Raw genomic sequence first — 23,409 nt, 5'->3', positions numbered from 1 at the left:
GGACAGGTTGTGGAGATTACATGTGAGGAGGTATCAGGAGATTAGGTCATGTATGGAGAGGGCAGGAGATTACATGTGAGGAGGTATCAGGAGATTAGGTCATGTATGGAGAGGACAGGTGGTGGAGATTACATGTATGGAGAGAGGACAGGAGATTAGGACATGTATGGAGAGGACAGGTGGTGGAGATTACATGTGAGGAGAGAACAGGCGATTAGGTTGTGTATGGAGAGGACAGGTTGTGGAGATTACATGTGAGGAGAGGACCGGAGATTAGGTCATGTGTGGAGATGACAGGTTGTGGAGATTACATGTGTGGAGAGGACAGGAGATTAGGACATGTATGGAGAGGACAGGTTGTGGAGATTACATGTGAGGAGGTATCAGGAGATTAGGACATGTATGGAGAGGACAGGAGATTACATGTGAGGAGAGGACAGGAGATTAGGTCATGTATGGAGAGGACAGGAGATTACATGTGAGGAGAGGACAGGAGATTAGGTCGTGTGTGGAGAGGACAGGTTGTGGAGATTACATGTGAGGAGAGGACAGGAGATTAGGTCATGTATGGAGAGGACAGGTTGTGGAAATTACATGTGAGGAGGTATCAGGAGATTAGGTCATGTATGGAGAGGACAGGTTGTGGAGATTACATGTGAGGGGGTATCAGGAGATTAGGTCATGTATGGAGAGGACAGGAGATTACATGTGAGGGGGTATCAGGAGATTAGGTCATGTATGGAGAGGATAGGTTGTGGAAATTACATGTCAGGAGGTATCAGGAGATTAGGTCATGTATGGAGAGGACAGGTTGTGGAGATTACATGTGAGGGGGTATCAGGAGATTAGGTCATGTATGGAGAGGACAGGTTGTGGAGATTACATGTGAGGAGGTATCAGGAGATTAGGTCATGTATGGAGAGGACAGGTTGTGGAGATTACATGTGAGGGGGTATCAGGAGATTAGGTCATGTATGGAGAGGACAGGTTGTGGAGATTACATGTGAGGAGGTATCAGGAGATTAGGACATGTATGGAGAGGACAGGAGATTACATGTGAGGAGAGGACAGGAGATTAGGTCATGTATGGAGAGGACAGGTTGTGGAGATTACATGTGAGGAGAGAGGACAGGAGATTAGGACATGTATGGAGAGGACAGGTTGTGGAGATTACATGTGAGGAGAGGACAGGAGATTAGGTCATGTATGGAGAGGACAGGTTGTGGAGATTACATGTGAGGAGGTATCAGGAGATTAGGTCATGTATGGAGAGGAAAGGTTGTGGAGATTACATGTGTGGAGAGGACAGGAGATTAGGGCATGTATGGAGAGGACAGGTTGTGGAGATTACATGTGAGGAGGTATCAGGAGATTAGGTCATGTATGGAGAGGACAGGTTGTGGAGATTACATGTGAGGAGAGGACAGGAGATTAGGACATGTATGGAGAGGACAGGTTGTGGAGATTACATGTGAGGAGGTATCAGGAGATTAGGTCATGTATGGAGAGGACAGGTTGTGGAGATTACATATGAGGAGGTATCAGGAGATTAGGTCATGTATGGAGAGGACAGGTTGTGGAGATTACATGTGAGGAGAGGACAGGAGATTAGGACATGTATGGAGAAGACAGGTTGTGGAGATTATTTGTGAGGAGAGGACAGGAGATTAGGTCATGTATGGAGAGGACAGGTTGTGGAGATTACATGTGAGGAGGTATCAGGAGATTAGGTCATGTATGGAGAGGGCAGGAGATTACATGTGAGGAGGTATCAGGAGATTAGGTCATGTATGGAGAGGACAGGTGGTGGAGATTACATGTATGGAGAGAGGACAGGAGATTAGGACATGTATGGAGAGGACAGGTGGTGGAGATTACATGTGAGGAGAGAACAGGCGATTAGGTTGTGTATGGAGAGGACAGGTTGTGGAGATTACATGTGAGGAGAGGACCGGAGATTAGGTCATGTGTGGAGATGACAGGTTGTGGAGATTACATGTGAGGAGGTATCAGGAGATTAGGACATGTATGGAGAGGACAGGAGATTACATGTGAGGAGGTATCAGGAGATTAGGACATGTATGGAGAGGACAGGAGATTACATGTGAGGAGAGGACAGGAGATTAGGTCATGTATGGAGAGGACAGGAGATTACATGTGAGGAGAGGACAGGAGATTAGGTCGTGTGTGGAGAGGACAGGTTGTGGAGATTACATGTGAGGAGAGGACAGGAGATTAGGTCATGTATGGAGAGGACAGGTTGTGGAAATTACATGTGAGGAGGTATCAGGAGATTAGGTCATGTATGGAGAGGACAGGTTGTGGAGATTACATGTGAGGGGGTATCAGGAGATTAGGTCATGTATGGAGAGGACAGGAGATTACATGTGAGGGGGTATCAGGAGATTAGGTCATGTATGGAGAGGATAGGTTGTGGAAATTACATGTCAGGAGGTATCAGGAGATTAGGTCATGTATGGAGAGGACAGGTTGTGGAGATTACATGTGAGGGGGTATCAGGAGATTAGGTCATGTATGGAGAGGACAGGTTGTGGAGATTACATGTGAGGAGGTATCAGGAGATTAGGTCATGTATGGAGAGGACAGGTTGTGGAGATTACATGTGAGGGGGTATCAGGAGATTAGGTCATGTATGGAGAGGACAGGTTGTGGAGATTACATGTGAGGAGGTATCAGGAGATTAGGACATGTATGGAGAGGACAGGAGATTACATGTGAGGAGAGGACAGGAGATTAGGTCATGTATGGAGAGGACAGGTTGTGGAGATTACATGTGAGGAGAGAGGACAGGAGATTAGGACATGTATGGAGAGGACAGGTTGTGGAGATTACATGTGAGGAGAGGACAGGAGATTAGGTCATGTATGGAGAGGACAGGTTGTGGAGATTACATGTGAGGAGGTATCAGGAGATTAGGTCATGTATGGAGAGGACAGGTTGTGGAGATTACATGTGAGGAGAGGACAGGAGATTAGGTCATGTATGGAGAGGACAGGTTGTGGAGATTACATGTGAGGAGGTATCAGGAGATTAGGTCATGTATGGAGAGGACAGGTTGTGGAGATTACATATGAGGAGGTATCAGGAGATTAGGTCATGTATGGAGAGGACAGGTTGTGGAGATTACATGTGAGGAGAGGACAGGAGATTAGGTCATGTATGGAGAGGACAGGTTGTGGAGATTACATGTGAGGAGAGGACAGGAGATTAGGACATGTATGGAGAAGACAGGTTGTGGAGATTATTTGTGAGGAGAGGACAGGAGATTAGGTCATGTATGGAGAGGACAGTTTGTGGAGATTACATGTGAGGAGGTATCAGGAGATTAGGTCATGTATGGAGAGGGCAGGAGATTACATGTGAGGAGGTATCAGGAGATTAGGTCATGTATGGAGAGGACAGGTGGTGGAGATTACATGTATGGAGAGAGGACAGGAGATTAGGACATGTATGGAGAGGACAGGTGGTGGAGATTACATGTGAGGAGAGAACAGGCGATTAGGTTGTGTATGGAGAGGACAGGTTGTGGAGATTACATGTGAGGAGAGGACCGGAGATTAGGTCATGTGTGGAGATGACAGGTTGTGGAGATTACATGTGTGGAGAGGACAGGAGATTAGGACATGTATGGAGAGGACAGGTTGTGGAGATTACATGTGAGGAGGTATCAGGAGATTAGGACATGTATGGAGAGGACAGGAGATTACATGTGAGGAGGTATCAGGAGATTAGGACATGTATGGAGAGGACAGGTTGTGGAGATTACATGTGAGGGGGTATCAGGAGATTAGGTCATGTATGGAGAGGACAGGAGATTACATGTGAGGGGGTATCAGGAGATTAGGTCATGTATGGAGAGGATAGGTTGTGGAAATTACATGTCAGGAGGTATCAGGAGATTAGGTCATGTATGGAGAGGACAGGTTGTGGAGATTACATGTGAGGGGGTATCAGGAGATTAGGTCATGTATGGAGAGGACAGGTTGTGGAGATTACATGTGAGGAGGTATCAGGAGATTAGGTCATGTATGGAGAGGACAGGTTGTGGAGATTACATGTGAGGAGAGGACAGGAGATTAGGACATGTATGGAGAGGACAGGTTGTGGAGATTACATGTGAGGAGGTATCAGGAGATTAGGACATGTATGGAGAGGACAGGAGATTACATGTGAGGAGAGGACAGGAGATTAGGTCATGTATGGAGAGGACAGGTTGTGGAGATTACATGTGAGGAGAGAGGACAGGAGATTAGGACATGTATGGAGAGGACAGGTTGTGGAGATTACATGTGAGGAGATATCAGATTAGGTCATGTATGGAGAGGACAGGTTGTGGAGATTACATGTGAAGAGAGGACAGGAGATTAGGTCGTGTATGGAGAGGACAAGTTGTGGAGATTACATATGAAGCGGCAGGGACAGGACTGTAGCCTTGCACCATCCATACATAGGTCAGCAGTCACATAGCAGCGCCCCCTGCAGGTAATTCTCATACTCTAATGTATCAAATGGAGAAACTTCAATAATTCTGATCCATTCACTTCTAATAAAATACTCAGTGTACATTATCATACTTGGATATGACTTAGACCACCCTGGTGTATCCTCTGGGGGCGGGGGTCTTCTATAGTACATTATCCATGTTGCTTTGTTACCTGCGGTGGAGGTCGACTCTGCGACTTTACTCGGCTTCATACATGACTCCTGTCGTCCAGCTGTAAAGCAGAGCAATAGGAACACATCATCAGAGGTTATAAGACATGACCGGCCGCGATCTAGAACACAACAGAGTCACTCCAGTCTAGAACCTGCTCTGCCCTGTCCTTGGCCTGTGCTCCTTCTGTTATACACTAATGGGGGTGCTCGAGGCACCCCCCCCCCCCCCACCATAGGATCTGTGCATTAATAGCAGCCACTAGATGACCGCTGCAGTGATGTCCTAACGGGGAACCAATCGGATGGTCATCCTGACATGACACGACCTTCCCAGCAGTTACCTCTCCTAAGACGATGTCTTATCTCTTCCAGCCGGTCTGGGTCGCGGTTATTGAAGTCAGTCCAGCGATGTCGGAGCTGTCGGGGGGTGCGCAAACAGCCAGAAAGAGGCTCCAAGCGTCGGGCAATCTCCAGAAGGATGGCTTTACGCTGTCTTATGGGGATGGCTCCGGCTCGTATGCGATTATCAGGCAAGAAGTGATCCATGAGCGCCACAAAACACTCCAGCTCTGCCGGAGAGAAGTTTGGAGACCTCTTGATGGATCTTGCCCCAGGATGGACTGTTTAAAAAGAACTGATATGAACATCACTGTGGCAAAGCAGAACCAATTACAGGACCGTACCCCGCGGATTCCTCACCTTCTCGCTCCGTATATGTCGGTGACTCTGGTAAATATGGTCCCGATGAAAGGTCAAACTCCATTTTCACATCAGTGCGACCTGTGAACCGCGCAGGAGAACCATTACGTACTTTATATCAGTACAATTATAATACAACCATAATATTTGGGGAGGAGCAGTATCCTCAAGTGCTAACCCTCAGCACTGCAGGATAATGGCTGCCCAGTATGTGCTTCCTGATCCACACAATCCATGGAAGCAGATCAACACCTTCAATATTTTTTAGTTAGAAAAAAAACACATATTTACTAAGAAAAACTCTCCAGAATTCTGTCACTGTCTATGCCAAAAACTGTCTAACATGCCTAGCACCACATTTACCAAGTATTATAAACACTTTGGGGACATAGGTGCAAATGGGTGTGGCTTCTGGAAAGTGGGAGCAGCCCAATTTGTGACACCAAAACATGGACAACAAGTAACAAACAAAAAGGTGTAACGTTAGATAAGACAGTACAACACTGTTAAAGAGCCATCATCCAACATCAATCACTGTGATAAATCTGGTGTAGTATAAGACTGTCTAGTCTAAGGTTACACTGTCTAATATTATACAGGATTAGTAATCTGTACAATGTATCATCCAGTATCAGTCACTGTGATAAATCTGTACAGTATAAGACTGTCTAGTATAAGGTTACACTGTCTAATATTACACAGGATTAGTAATCTGTACAATGTATCATCCAGTATCAGTCACTGTGATAAATCTGTACAGTATAAGACTGTCTAATCTAAGGTTACACTGTCTAATATTACACCGGATTAGTAATCTGTACAACGTATCACCCAGTATCAGTCACTGTGATAAATCTGTACAGTATAAGACTGTCTAGTATAAGGTTACACTGTCTAATATTACACAGGATTAGTAATCTGTACAATGTATCATCCAGTATCAGTCACTGTGATAAATCTGTACAGTATAAGACTGTCTAGTATAAGGTTACACTGTCTAATATTACACAGGATTAGTAATCTGTACAATGTATCATCCAGTATCAGGTACTGTGATAAATCTGTACAGTATAAGACTGTCTAGTCTAAGGTTACACTGTCTAATATTACACAGGATTAGTAATCTGTACAATGTATCATCCAGTATCAGGTACTGTGATAAATCTGTACAGTATAAGACTGTCTAGTCTAAGGTTACACTGTCTAATATTACACAGGATTAGTAATCTGTACAATGTATCATCCAGTATCAGGTACTGTGATAAATCTGTACAGTATAAGACTGTCTAGTCTAAGGTCACACTGTCTAATATTACACAGGATTAGTAATCTGTACAATGTATCATCCAGTATCAGGCACTGTGATAAATCTGGTGTAGTATGAGACTGTCTAGTAGTCTGTATAGTGCACCATCCAGGATCAGTCCTACATACACCCACAGTAGGTGGGACCTGCTATATGTGCAGGACACGGGGCCAGGACTCTGCTGTATATATAGCTATGTGCACCCTGATCACTAGCTATAACCTCTCACCTCCAGTAGGGGGCTCTCTATAGGGGTTGGGATTCTCTGGTGATGGCTGCTCAGCGCTCGCCCCCTCGCTCAGTTTTCTCCTGTGACTCCTGTTGGACACCACCGACTCCGGGGAGGGAATGTCGAGACTCCAACTTCCACCTATAAGACATGAAAGGACGGCCTGACATTGTGCTATTGTGTTCTGCAGACACAGAGCCCGCCCCCTTGTCACAGTTCCGGTGCTAGATGGAGATCTCTTCACGCCCTGACGCTTCTCCCCGCCATGCTATCCACTAGATCTACTCCCATGAATACTGATGGATCCAGTTTCTCTTGCCAAACCATTATTTGCATTGTGTCAATGGGGCGTGTTCTGTGCTACATCCGGAGATTCCTTCAGTGTTACTTTTGTGTGCAGTAAGATTTCTCTTCCAAAGTCTTCTTTAGACCCAAATGAACTGCCCCAAGTTTGGCTCTGGGGTCTATCGTGGCGGGGGCTCCCCCTGATGCTGCTGCTGGTGTCAGTTTACCCTTGTACCGCTCCTCACCTCCTTCGTCTTCTTCACTGTCTGGCTCCAGTTTTATCGTCCGAAGTCCTAAAAGTCAATCACAGGAGATAAAGGTCACAGAAAAGTAAAACCTGACTATAGAAGAGGGCGCAAAAGACCGACCAATCAGAGCCCAGAACGAGGGTCATCTGATACCGCAATCAATAGACACAGACCCCAGTCACATCACCATCCCAAATATCACCCCAACAAATGTATCACAACATGGACATCTCCATCACCAGCAACACAACATGGACATCTCCATCACCAGCAACACAACATGGACATCTCCATCACCAGCAACACAACATGGACATCTCCATCACCAGGAACACAACATGGACATCTCCATCACCAGCAACACAACATGGACATCTCCATCACCAGGAACACAACATGGACATCTCCATCACCAGCAACACAACATGGACATCTCCATCACCACAAACACAACATGGACATCTCCATCACTAGGAACACAACATGGACATCTCCATCACTAGGAACACAACATGGACATCTCCATCACCAGCAACACAACATGGACATCTCCATCACCAGGAACACAACATGGACATCTCCATCACCAGCAACACAACATGGACATCTCCATCACCAGCAACACAACATGGACATCTCCATCACCACAAACACAACATGGACATCTCCATCACCAGGAACACAACATGGACATCTCCATCACCAGCAACACAACATGGACATCTCCATCACCAGGAACACAACATGGACATCTCCATCACCAGCAACACAACATGGACATCTCCATCACCACAAACACAACATGGACATCTCCATCACCAGGAACACAACATGGACATCTCCATCACCAGCAACACAACATGGACATCTCCATCACCAGCAACACAACATGGACATCTCCATCACCAGGAACACAACATGGACATCTCCATCACCAGCAACACAACATGGACATCTCCATCACCAGGAACACAACATGGACATCCCCATCACCAGCAACACAACATGGACATCTCCATCCCCATCACCACAAACACAACATGGACATCTCCATCACCAGGAACACAACATGGACATCTCCATCACCAGCAACACAACATGGACATCTCCATCACCACAAACACAACATGGACATCTCCATCACCAGCAACACAACATGGACATCCCCATCACCAGGAACACAACATGGACATCTCCATCACCAGCAACACAACATGGACATCTCCATCACCAGCAACACAACATGGACATCTCCATCACCAGGAACACAACATGGACATCCCCATCACCAGGAACACAACATGGACATCTCCATCACCAGGAACACAACATGGACATCTCCATCACCAGCAACACAACATGGACATCCCCATCACCAGCAACACAACATGGACATCTCCATCACCAGCAACACAACATGGACATCCCCATCACCAGCAACACAACATGGACATCCCCATCACCAGCAACACAACATGGACATCTCCATCACCAGCAACACAACATGGACATCTCCATCACCAGCAACACAACATGGACATCTCCATCACCAGGAACACAACATGGACATCTCCATCACCAGGAACACAACATGGACATCTCCATCACCAGGAACACAACATGGACATCTCCATCACCAGGAACACAACATGGACATCCCCATCACCAGGAACACAACATGGACATCTCCATCACCAGCAACACAACATGGACATCTCCATCACCAGCAACACAACATGGACATCTCCATCACCACGAACACAACATGGACATCCCCATCACCAGCAACACAACATGGACATCTCCATCACCAGCAACACAACATGGACATCTCCATCACCAGGAACACAACATGGACATCTCCATCACCAGGAACACAACATGGACATCTCCATCACCAGCAACACAACATGGACATCTCCATCACCAGCAACACAACATGGACATCTCCATCACCAGGAACACAACATGGACATCTCCATCAACCAGCAACACAACATGGACATCCCCATCACCAGCAACACAACATGGACATCTCCATCACCAGCAACACAACATGGACATCTCCATCACCAGGAACACAACATGGACATCTCCATCACCAGCAACACAACATGGACATCTCCATCACCAGGAACACAACATGGACATCTCCATCACCAGCAACACAACATGGACATCTCCATCACCACGAACACAACATGGACATCTCCATCACCAGGAACACAACATGGACATCTCCATCACCAGGAACACAACATGGACATCCCCATCACCAGCAACACAACATGGACATCTCCATCACCAGCAACACAACATGGACATCTCCATCACCAGGAACACAACATGGACATCCCCATCACCAGGAACACAACATGGACATCTCCATCACCAGGAACACAACATGGACATCCCCATCACCAGGAACACAACATGGACATCCCCATCACCAGCAACACAACATGGACATCTCCATCACCAGCAACACAACATGGACATCCCCATCACCAGGAACACAACATGAACATCTCCATCACCAGCAACACAACATGGACATCCCCATCACCAGCAACACAACATGGACATCTCCATCACCAGCAACACAACATGGACATCCCCATCACCAGGAACACAACATGGACATCTCCATCACCAGCAACACAACATGGACATCTCCATCACCAGCAACACAACATGGACATCTCCATCACCACGAACACAACATGGACATCCCCATCACCAGCAACACAACATGGACATCTCCATCACCAGCAACACAACATGGACATCTCCATCACCAGGAACACAACATGGACATCTCCATCACCAGGAACACAACATGGACATCTCCATCACCAGCAACACAACATGGACATCTCCATCACCAGCAACACAACATGGACATCTCCATCACCAGGAACACAACATGGACATCTCCATCACCAGCAACACAACATGGACATCCCCATCACCAGCAACACAACATGGACATCTCCATCACCAGCAACACAACATGGACATCTCCATCACCAGGAACACAACATGGACATCTCCATCACCAGCAACACAACATGGACATCTCCATCACCAGGAACACAACATGGACATCTCCATCACCAGCAACACAACATGGACATCTCCATCACCACGAACACAACATGGACATCTCCATCACCAGGAACACAACATGGACATCTCCATCACCAGGAACACAACATGGACATCCCCATCACCAGTAACACAACATGGACATCTCCATCACCAGCAACACAACATGGACATCTCCATCACCAGGAACACAACATGGACATCCCCATCACCAGGAACACAACATGGACATCTCCATCACCAGGAACACAACATGGACATCCCCATCACCAGGAACACAACATGGACATCCCCATCACCAGCAACACAACATGGACATCTCCATCACCAGCAACACAACATGGACATCCCCATCACCAGCAACACAACATGGACATCCCCATCACCAGCAACACAACATGGACATCTCCATCACCAGCAACACAACATGGACATCCCCATCACCAGCAACACAACATGGACATCCCCATCACCAGCAACACAACATGGACATCTCCATCACCAGCAACACAACATGGACATCTCCATCACCAGCAACACAACATGGACATCTCCATCACCAGGAACACAACATGGACATCTCCATCACCAGGAACACAACATGGACATCTCCATCACCAGGAACACAACATGGACATCTCCATCACCAGGAACACAACATGGACATCCCCATCACCAGGAACACAACATGGACATCTCCATCACCAGCAACACAACATGGACATCTCCATCACCAGCAACACAACATGGACATCTCCATCACCACGAACACAACATGGACATCCCCATCACCAGCAACACAACATGGACATCTCCATCACCAGCAACACAACATGGACATCTCCATCACCAGGAACACAACATGGACATCTCCATCACCAGGAACACAACATGGACATCTCCATCACCAGCAACACAACATGGACATCTCCATCACCAGCAACACAACATGGACATCTCCATCACCAGGAACACAACATGGACATCCCCATCACCAGCAACACAACATGGACATCTCCATCACCAGCAACACAACATGGACATCTCCATCACCAGGAACACAACATGGACATCTCCATCACCAGCAACACAACATGGACATCTCCATCACCAGGAACACAACATGGACATCTCCATCACCAGCAACACAACATGGACATCTCCATCACCACGAACACAACATGGACATCTCCATCACCAGGAACACAACATGGACATCTCCATCACCAGGAACACAACATGGACATCCCCATCACCAGCAACACAACATGGACATCTCCATCACCAGCAACACAACATGGACATCTCCATCACCAGGAACACAACATGGACATCCCCATCACCAGGAACACAACATGGACATCTCCATCACCAGGAACACAACATGGACATCCCCATCACCAGGAACACAACATGGACATCCCCATCACCAGCAACACAACATGGACATCTCCATCACCAGCAACACAACATGGACATCCCCATCACCAGGAACACAACATGAACATCTCCATCACCAGCAACACAACATGGACATCCCCATCACCAGCAACACAACATGGACATCTCCATCACCAGCAACACAACATGGACATCCCCATCACCAGGAACACAACATGGACATCTCCATCACCAGCAACACAACATGGACATCTCCATCACCAGCAACACAACATGGACATCTCCATCACCACGAACACAACATGGACATCCCCATCACCAGCAACACAACATGGACATCTCCATCACCAGCAACACAACATGGACATCTCCATCACCAGGAACACAACATGGACATCTCCATCACCAGGAACACAACATGGACATCTCCATCACCAGCAACACAACATGGACATCTCCATCACCAGCAACACAACATGGACATCTCCATCACCAGGAACACAACATGGACATCTCCATCACCAGCAACACAACATGGACATCCCCATCACCAGCAACACAACATGGACATCTCCATCACCAGCAACACAACATGGACATCTCCATCACCAGGAACACAACATGGACATCTCCATCACCAGCAACACAACATGGACATCTCCATCACCAGGAACACAACATGGACATCTCCATCACCAGCAACACAACATGGACATCTCCATCACCACGAACACAACATGGACATCTCCATCACCAGGAACACAACATGGACATCTCCATCACCAGGAACACAACATGGACATCCCCATCACCAGTAACACAACATGGACATCTCCATCACCAGCAACACAACATGGACATCTCCATCACCAGGAACACAACATGGACATCCCCATCACCAGGAACACAACATGGACATCTCCATCACCAGGAACACAACATGGACATCCCCATCACCAGGAACACAACATGGACATCCCCATCACCAGCAACACAACATGGACATCTCCATCACCAGCAACACAACATGGACATCCCCATCACCAGGAACACAACATGAACATCTCCATCACCAGCAACACAACATGGACATCCCCATCACCAGAAACACAACATGGACATCTCCATCACCAGGAACACAACATGGACATCCCCATCACCAGCAACACAACATGGACATCTCCATCAGCAGCAACACAACATGGACATCTCCATCACCACGAACACAACATGGACATCCCCATCAAAAGCAACACAACATGGACATCTCCATCACCAGCAACACAACATGGACATCCCCATCACTAGGAACACAACATGGACATCTCCATCACCAGCAACACAACATGGACATCTCCATCACCAGCAACACAACATGGACATCTCAATCACCAGCAACACAACATGGACATCTCCATCACCAGGAACACAACATGGACATCCCCATCACCAGGAACACAACATGGACATCTCCATCACCAGCAACACAACATGGACATCCCCATCACCAGGAACACAACATGGACATCCCCATCACCAGCAACACAACATGGACATCTCCATCACCAGCAACACAACATGGACATCCCCATCACCAGGAACACAACATGAACATCTCCATCACCAGCAACACAACATGGACATCCCCATCACCAGAAACACAACATGGACATCTCCATCGCCAGCAACACAACATGGACATCCCCATCACCAGGAACACAACATGAACATCTCCATCACCAGCAACACAACATGGACATCTCCATCACCAGCAACACAACATGGACATCTCCATCACCAGGAACACAACATGGACATCTCCATCACCAGGAACACAACATGGACATCTCCATCACCAGCAACACAACATGGACATCCCCATCACCAGGAACACAACATGGACATCTCCATCACCAGGAACACAACATGGACATCCCCATCACCAGGAACACAACATGGACATCTCCATCAAAAGCAACACAACATGGACATCTCCATCACCAGGAACACAACATGGACATCTCCATCACCAGCAACACAACATGGACATCTCCATCACCAGCAACACAACATGGACATCTCCATCAGCAGCAACACAACATGGACATCTCCATCACCACGAACACAACATGGACATCTCCATCACCAGGAACACAACATGGACATCTCCATCACCAGGAACACAACATGGACATCCCCATCACTAGGAACACAACATGGACATCTCCATCACCAGCAACACAACATGGACATCCCCATCACCAGGAACACAACATGGACATCTCCATCACCACGAACACAACATGGACATCTCCATCACCAGCAACACAACATGGACATCTCCATCACCAGGAACACAACATGGACATCCCCATCACCAGGAACACAACATGGACATCCCCATCACCAGCAACACAACATGGACATCTCCATCACCATGAACACAACATGGACATCTCCATCACCAGCAACACAACATGGACATCTCCATCACCAGCAACACAACATGGACATCTCCATCACCAGAAACACAACATGGACATCTCCATCACCAGGAACACAACATGGACATCTCCATCACCAGCAACACAACATGGACATCTCCATCACCAGGAACACAACATGGACATCCCCATCACCAGCAACACAACATGGACATCTCCATCACCATGAACACAACATGGACATCTCCATCACCAGGAACACAACATGGACATCTCCATCACCAGGAACACAACAATCTACTACAAATCTACATGTGATACTAAGGTCTTACCCTGCACATCACTGCCTAGGTCTGCACATCTTGCATGTGTCTCTGGCTTCAGATCTATCACAGGGTCACCTATCCCATGTAAAAGGGAAAAACGGACGTGATGAAAGATCAGCTCGTATACGGCGAGGGCATGGACTATCACATGTGCCACAATCCTGCAGAAAGTCCTGGTAACAGGAACCTCCAGGACACTGGGCAGATTTACCTCCTTCATGTAGAGATAATAGTGTAGACATGGCTCTTCCTGGAGATCTCTGGGACGCTGCTGGAGATCCATGTAGATCACTCTGCTTCTCCATCCACTCTCCAGCACAATCCTGCCACTGCCTGCCTCCTGAGTAGAAACATCATACATCATGTCTGACAAGTCCTAGAACATGTTCATGATACAGGTCACTCTAAAGCCAAATGTTGGGCCAACCCCGTGCGGGCCACGATGTTCTATTCCAGTTCTTTACGTCTGCAACCTCCATCCCAAGACATAGGAACTGCCGACCTATCTGTATGGTCCTTCAGTAGCACATAATAACTACCTCTGCCAGGTCCAATCTAGATACCACCCATAGCACTATCCACAGCCTCCCCCAACTCCAGTCTAGATACGCACCATCCACAGCCTCCCCCAACTCCAGTCTAGATACGCACCATCCACAGCCTCCCCCAACTCCAGTCTAGATACGCACCATCCACAGCCTCCCCCGACTCCAGTCTAGATACGCACCATCCACAGCCTCTCCCGACTCCAGTCTAGATACGCACCATCCACAGCCTCCCCCGGGTACAGTCTAGATACGCACCATGCACAGCCTCCCCCGACTCCAGTCTAGATACGCACTATCCACAGCCTCCCCCAACTCCAGTCTAGATACGCACCATCCACAGCCTCCCCCAACTCCAGTCTAGATACGCACCATCCACAGCCTCTCCCGACTCCAGTCTAGATACGCACCATCCACAGCCTCCCCCGGGTACAGTCTAGATACGCACCATGCACAGCCTCCCCCGACTCCAGTCTAGATACGCACCATCCACAGCCTCCCCCGACTCCAGTCTAAATACGCACCATCCACAGCCTCTCCCGAGTACAGTCTAGGTACGCACCATCCACAGCCTCCCCCGGGTACAGTCTAGATACGCACCATCCACAGCCTCCCCCAACTCCAGTCTAGATACGCACCATCCACAGCGTCCCCCGACTCCAGTCTAGATACGCACCATCCACAGCCTCCCCCGACTCCAGTCTAGATACGCACCATCCACAGCCTCCCCCGACTCCAGTCTAGATACGCACCATCCACAGCCTACACCAGGTCCAGTCAAGATACGCACCATCCACAGCCTACACCAGGTCCAGTCAAGATACGCACCATCCACAGCCTCCCCTGACTCCAGTCTAGATACGCACCATCCACAGCGTCCCCCGACTCCAGTCTAGATACGCACCATCCACAGCCTACACCAGGTCCAGTCAAGATACGCACCATCCACAGCCTCCCCCGACTCCAGTCTAGATACGCACCATCCACAGCCTCCCCTGACTCCAGTCTAGATACGCACCATCCACAGCCTCCCCCAACTCCAGTCTAGATACGCACCATCCACAGCCTCCCCCGACTCCAGTCTAGATACGCACCATCCACAGCCTCTCCCGACTCCAGTCTAGATACGCACCATCCACAGCCTCCCCCAACTCCAGTCTAGATACGCACCATCCACAGCCTCCCCCGACTCCAGTCTAGATACGGACCATCCACAGCCTCCCCCGACTCCAGTCTAGATACGCACCATCCACAGCCTCTCCCGACTCCAGTCTAGATACGCACCATCCACAGCCTCTCCCGACTCCAGTCTAGATACGCACTATCCACAGCCTCCCCCAACTCCAGTCTAGATACGCACCATCCACAGCCTCCCCCGACTCCAGTCTAGATACGCACCATCCACAGCCTCCCCCAACTCCAGTCTAGATACGCACCATCCACAGCCTCTCCCGAGTACAGTCTAGGTACGCACCATCCACAGCCTCCCCCGGGTACAGTCTAGATACGCACCATCCACAGCCTCCCCCAACTCCAGTCTAGATACGCACCATCCACAGCGTCCCCCGACTCCAGTCTAGATACGCACCATCCACAGCCTCCCCCGACTCCAGTCTAGATACGCACCATCCACAGCCTACCCCAGGTCCAGTCAAGATACGCACCATCCACAGCCTCCCCCGACTCCAGTCTAGATACGCACCATCCACAGCGTCCCCCGACTCCAGTCTAGATACGCACCATCCACAACCTCCGCCGGCTCCAGTCTAGATACGCACCATCCACAGCCTCCCCCGACTCCAGTCTAGATACGCACCATCCACAGCGTCCCCCGACTCCAGTCTAGATACGCACCATCCACAGCCTCCCCCGACTCCAGTCTAGATACGCACCATCCACAGCCTCTCCCGACTCCAGTCTAGATACGCACCATCCACAGCCTCCCCTGGCTCTAGTCTAGATACGCACCATCCACAGCCTCTCCCGACTACAGTCTAGATACGCACCATTCACAGCCTCCGCCGGCTCCAGTCTAGATACGCACCATCCACAGCCTCCCCCGACTCCAGTCTAGATACGCACCATCCACAGCCTCTCCCGACTCCAGTCTAGATACGCACCATCCACAACCTCCGCCGGCTCCAGTCTAGATACGCACCATCCACAGCCTCCCCCGACTCCAGTCTAGATACGCACCATCCACAGCGTCCCCCGACTCCAGTCTAGATACGCACCATCCACAGCCTCCCCCAGCTCCAGTCTAGATACGCACCATTCACAGCCTCCGCCGGCTCCAGTCTAGATACGCACCATCCACAGCCTCCCCCGACTCCAGTCTACATACGCACCATCCACAGCCTCCCCCAGCTCCAGTCTAGATACGCACCATCCACAGCCTCCCCCGGGTACAGTCTAGATACGTACCATCCACAGCCTCCCCCGACTCCAGTCTAGATACGCACCATCCACAGCCTCCCCCGACTCCAGTCTAGATACGCACCATCCACAGCGTCCCCCGACTCCAGTCTAGATACGCACCATCCACAGCCTCCCCCGACTCCAGTCTAGATACGCACCATTCACAGCCTCCGCCGGCTCCAGTCTAGATACGCACCATCCACAGCCTCCCCCGTCTCCAGTCTAGATACGCACCATCCACAGCCTCTCCCGACTCCAGTCTAGATACACACCATCCACAGTCTAGATACGCACCATCCACAGCCTCCCCAGACTCCAGTCTAGATACACACCATCCACAGTCTAGATACGCACCATCCACAGCCTCCCCCGACTCCAGTCTAGATACGCACCATCCACAGCCTCCCCCAACTCCAGTCTAGATACGCACCATCCACAACCTCCCCCGACTCCAGTCTAGATACGCACCATTCACAGCCTCCGCCGGCTCCAGTCTAGATACGCACCATCCACAGCCTCCCCCGACTCCAGTCTAGATACGCACCATCCACAGCCTCTCCCGACTCCAGTCTAGATACACACCATCCACAGTCTAGATACGCACCATCCACAGCCTCCCCAGACTCCAGTCTAGATACACACCATCCACAGTCTAGATACGCACCATCCACAGCCTCCCCTGGCTCTAGTCTAGATACGCACCATCCACAGCCTCCCCCGACTCCAGTCTAGATGCGCACCATTCACAGCCTCCGCCGGCTCCAGTCTAGATACGCACCATCCACAGCCTCCCCCGACTCCAGTCTAGATACGCACCATCCACAGCCTCTCCCGACTCCAGTCTAGATACACACCATCCACAGTCTAGATACGCACCATCCACAGCCTCCCCAGACTCCAGTCTAGATACACACCATCCACAGTCTAGATACGCACCATCCACAGCCTCCCCTGGCTCTAGTCTAGATACGCACCATCCACAGCCTCCCCCGACTCCAGTCTAGATGCGCACCATTCACAGCCTCCGCCGGCTCCAGTCTAGATACGCACCATCCACAGCCTCCCCCGACTCCAGTCTAGATACGCACCATCCACAGCCTCTCCCGACTCCAGTCTAGATACGCACCATCCACAGCCTCCCCCGACTCCAGTCTAGATACGCACCATCCACAGCCTCCCCTGACTCCAGTCTAGATACGCACCATCCACAGCCTCCCCTGACTCCAGTCTAGATACGCACCATCCACAGCCTCCCCTGACTCCAGTCTAGATACGCACCATCCACAGCCTCCCCTGACTCCAGTCTAGATACGCACCATCCACAGCCTCTCCCGGGTACAGTCTAGATACGCACCATCCACAGCCTCTCCCGGGTACAGTCTAGATACGCACCATCCACAGCCTCCCCTGACTCCAGTCTAGATACGCACCATCCACAGCGTCCCCCGACTCCAGTCTAGATACGCACCATCCACAGCCTCCGCCGACTCCAGTCTAGATACGCACCATCCACAGCCTCCCCTGACTCCAGTCTAGATACGCACCATCCACAGCCTCCCCTGACTCCAGTCTAGATACGCTCCCTCCACAGCCTCTCCCGGCTCCAGTCTAGATACGCACCATCCACAGCCTCCCCTGACTCCAGTCTAGATACGCACCATCCACAGCCTCCCCTGACTCCAGTCTAGATACGCACCATCCACAGCCTCCCCTGACTCCAGTCTAGATACGCACCATCCACAGCCTCCCCTGACTCCAGTCTAGATACGCACCATCCACAGCCTCCCCTGACTCCAGTCTAGATACGCACCATCCACAGCCTCCCCTGACTCCAGTCTAGATACGCACCATCCACAGCCTCCCCTGACTCCAGTCTAGATACGCACCATCCACAGCCTCCCCTGGGTACAGTCTAGATACGCACCATCCACAGCGTCCCCCGACTCCAGTCTAGATACGCACCATCCACAGCCTCCCCTGACTCCAGTCTAGATACGTTCCCTCCACAGCCTCTCCCGGCTCCAGTCTAGATACGCACCATCCACAGCGTCCCCCGACTCCAGTCTAGATACGCACCATCCACAGCCTCCCCTGACTCCAGTCTAGATACGCACCATCCACAGCCTCCCCCGACTCCAGTCTAGATACGCTACATCCACAGCCTCTCCCGACTCCAGTCTAGATACGCACCATCCACAGCCTCTCCCGACTCCAGTCTAGATACGCTCCCTCCACAGCCTCTCCCGGCTCCAGTCTAGATACGCACCATCCACAGCCTCTCCCGGCTCCAGTCTAGATCCGCAACATTTTCGTAAATGATCAGATCTACCATGAATGTATGACACAGTGTCTTCTATTGCCTCAGTATCGCCCTCTCCCACAGGTCTCCACAATGTAGTCACAGTCAGAGATGGCGCGCAGTCATTTAGTTGTACAGCTGCAGTTTCTAAGCTTACCAGGATTAGGGGTCGGTGGTGGCACAATGTAGCGCCCCTCTGCATCAATGTGGGTGGGCAATGGAGCCTGACGAGGAGGGTCAGTCACGACAGGGAAATAAAGAGTGGAGGACTCATGAAGAGCCTCATCCCACTCAACACTCAAAAGGTCCCCGCAAGCCTCCTCTCCTTCCTCTGAGGAGCACGATGATGATGCTGATGATGAGGATGATGATGAAGAAGAATCGAGTGGGCAAGAAATCCTTCGTTTCCACCTCCTTTCTGGTGTTATAACAGAAAAGATAAAAATATAATTATAACATATGATCAAAGAAGGGGCAGCCTGCAGACATGTGACCAGCGAGGGAGGGAGCAGCCTGCAGACATGTGACCAGCGAGGGAGGGAGCAGCCTGCAGACATGTAACCAGCGAGGGAGGGAGCAGCCTGCAGACATGTGACCAGCGAGGGAGGGAGCAGCCTGCAGACATGTGACCAGCGAGGGAGGGAGCAGCCTGCAGACATGTGACCAGCGAGGGAGGGAGCAGCCTGCAGACATGTGACCAGCGAGGGAGGGAGCAGCCTGCAGACATCTGACCAGCGAGGGAGGGAGCAGCCTGCAGACATGTGACCAGCGAGAGAGGGAGCAGCCTGCAGACATGTGACCAGCGAGGGAGGGAGCAGCCTGCAGACATGTGACCAGCGAGGTAGGGAGCAGCCTGCAGACATGTGACCAGCGAGGGAGGGAGCAGCCTGCAGACATGTGACCAGCGAGGGAGGGAGCAGCCTGCAGACGTGACCAGCGAGGTAGGGAGCAGCCTGCAGACATGTGACCAGCGAGGGAGGGAGCAGCCTGCAGACATGTGACCAGCGAGGTAGGGAGCAGCCTGCAGACATGTGACCAGCGAGGGAGGGAGCAGCCTGCAGACGTGACCAGCGAGGTAGGGAGCAGCCTGCAGACATGTGACCAGCGAGGGAGGGAGCAGCCTGCAGACGTGACCAGCGAGGTAGGGAGCAGCCTGCAGACATGTGACCAGCGAGAGAGGGAGCAGCCTGCAGACATGTGACCAGCGAGGGAGGGAGCAGCCTGCAGACGTGTCCAGCGAGGTAGGGAGCAGCCTGCAGACATGTGACCAGCGAGGGAGGGAGCAGCCTGCAGACATGTGACCAGCGAGAGAGGGAGCAGCCTGCAGACATGTGACCAGCGAGGGAGGGAGCAGCCTGCAGACATGTGACCAGCGAGGTAGGGAGCAGCCTGCAGACATGTGACCAGCGAGGGAGGGAGCAGCCTGCAGACATGTGACCAGCGAGAGAGGGAGCAGCCTGCAGACATGTGACCAGCGAGGGAGGGAGCAGCCTGCAGACATGTGACCAGCGAGGTAGGGAGCAGCCTGCAGACATGTGACCAGCGAGAGAGGGAGCAGCCTGCAGACATGTGACCAGCGAGGGAGGGAGCAGCCTGCAGACGTGTCCAGCGAGGTAGGGAGCAGCCTGCAGACATGTGACCAGCGAGGGAGGGAGCAGCCTGCAGACATGTGACCAGCGAGAGAGGGAGCAGCCTGCAGACATGTGACCAGCGAGGGAGGGAGCAGCCTGCAGACATGTGACCAGCGAGGTAGGGAGCAGCCTGCAGACATGTGACCAGCGAGGGAGGGAGCAGCCTGCAGACATGTGACCAGCGAGAGAGGGAGCAGCCTGCAGACATGTGACCAGCGAGGGAGGGAGCAGCCTGCAGACATGTGACCAGCGAGGTAGGGAGCAGCCTGCAGACATGTGACCAGCGAGGTAGGGAGCAGCCTGCAGACATGTGACCAGCGAGGGAGGGAGCAGCCTGCAGACATGTGACCAGCGAGGGAGGGAGCAGCCTGCAGACATGCGACCAGCGAGAGAGGGAGCAGCCTGCAGACATGTGACCAGCGAGGGAGGGAGCAGCCTGCAGACATGTGACCAGCGAGAGAGGGAGCAGCCTGCAAACATGTAACCAGCGAGGGAGGGAGCAGCCTGCAGACATGTGACCAGCGAGGGAGGGAGCAGCCTGCAGACATGTGACCAGCGAGGGAGGGAGCAGCCTGCAGACATGTGACCAGTGAGGGAGGGAGCAGCCTGCAGACATGTGACCAGCGAGAGCGGGAGCAGCCTGCAGACATGTGACCAGCGAGGGAGGGAGCAGCCTGCAGACATGTGACCAGCGAGGGAGGGAGCAACCTGCAGACATGTAACCAGCGAGGGAGGGAGCAGCCTGCAGACATGTAACCAGCGAGGGAGGGAGCAGCCTGCAGACATGTAACCAGTGAGGGAGGGAGCAGCCTGCAGACATCTAACCAGCGAGGGAGGGAGCAGCCTGCAGACATGTGACCAGCGAGAGAGGGAGCAGCCTGCAGACATGTAACCAGCGAGGGAGGGAGCAGCCTGCAGACATGTAACCAGTGAGGGAGGGAGCAGCCTGCAGACATCTAACCAGCGAGGGAGGGAGCAGCCTGCAGACATGTGACCAGCGAGGGAGGGAGCAGCCTGCAGACATGTGACCAGCGAGGGAGGGAGCAGCCTGCAGACATGTGACCAGCGAGGGAGGGAGCAGCCTGCAGACATGTAACCAGCGAGGGAGGGAGCAGCCTGCAGACATGTAACCAGCGAGGGAGGGAGCAGCCTGCAGACATGTAACCAGCGAGGGAGGGAGCAGCCTGCAGACATGTAACCAGCGAGGGAGGGAGCAGCCTGCAGACATGTAACCAGCGAGGGAGGGAGCAGCCTGCAGACGTGTGGAGCGCCTGTCGGTACTTTAATGATTCAAGCATAGCACCTGTCAATACACTGATCATTCCCATGTAGCTCCTGTCAGTAATTTGATCATTCACATGTAGCGCCTGTCAGTACATTTATCATTCACATGTAGCGCCTGTCAGTACTTTGATCATTCACATGTAGCACCTGTTAGTACTTTGATCATTCACATGTAGCGCCTCTCAGTACTTTGATCATTCACATGTAGCTCCTTTCAGTACTTTGATCATTCACATGTAGCGCCTGTCAGTACTTTGATCATTCACATGTAGCGCCTGTCAGTACTTTGATCATTAAGATGTAGCGCCTGTCAGTACTTTGATCATTCACATGTAGCGCCTGTTAGTATTTTGATCATTCAAATGTAGCGCCTCTCAGTACTTTGACCATTTACATGTGGCGCCTGTCAGTACTTTGACCATTTACATATAGCGCCTGTCAGTACTTTGACCATTTACATGTAGCGCCTGTCAGTACTTTGATCATTCACATGTAGCGCCTGTCAGTAC

At 51.1% G+C, this 23,409-nt stretch overlaps 1 protein-coding gene across 1 annotated transcript in view; it reads right to left on the bottom strand.

Annotated features, from left to right (window-relative positions):
- The window catches only part of LOC142187372 (uncharacterized), a gene marked incomplete at its 5' end in the record, with an annotated part of 76,252 nt that overhangs the window by 17,575 nt on the left and 35,268 nt on the right, over positions 1-23,409 (bottom strand). The window contains 8 exons of the mRNA XM_075261577.1: positions 4,677-4,736; positions 5,019-5,297; positions 5,377-5,457; positions 6,912-7,052; positions 7,442-7,489; positions 14,730-14,798; positions 14,935-15,063; positions 20,143-20,403. Coding sequence (XP_075117678.1) covers positions 4,677-4,736; positions 5,019-5,297; positions 5,377-5,457; positions 6,912-7,052; positions 7,442-7,489; positions 14,730-14,798; positions 14,935-15,063; positions 20,143-20,403 — 1,068 coding nt within the window. The remainder of the gene's footprint in view (positions 1-4,676; positions 4,737-5,018; positions 5,298-5,376; positions 5,458-6,911; positions 7,053-7,441; positions 7,490-14,729; positions 14,799-14,934; positions 15,064-20,142; positions 20,404-23,409) is intronic.

This window comes from Leptodactylus fuscus, unplaced genomic scaffold, assembly GCF_031893055.1.
Source record: "Leptodactylus fuscus isolate aLepFus1 unplaced genomic scaffold, aLepFus1.hap2 HAP2_SCAFFOLD_210, whole genome shotgun sequence".
Lineage (NCBI taxonomy): Eukaryota > Metazoa > Chordata > Amphibia > Anura > Leptodactylidae > Leptodactylus > Leptodactylus fuscus.
This window is presented reverse-complemented; position numbering and strand designations above follow the sequence as displayed.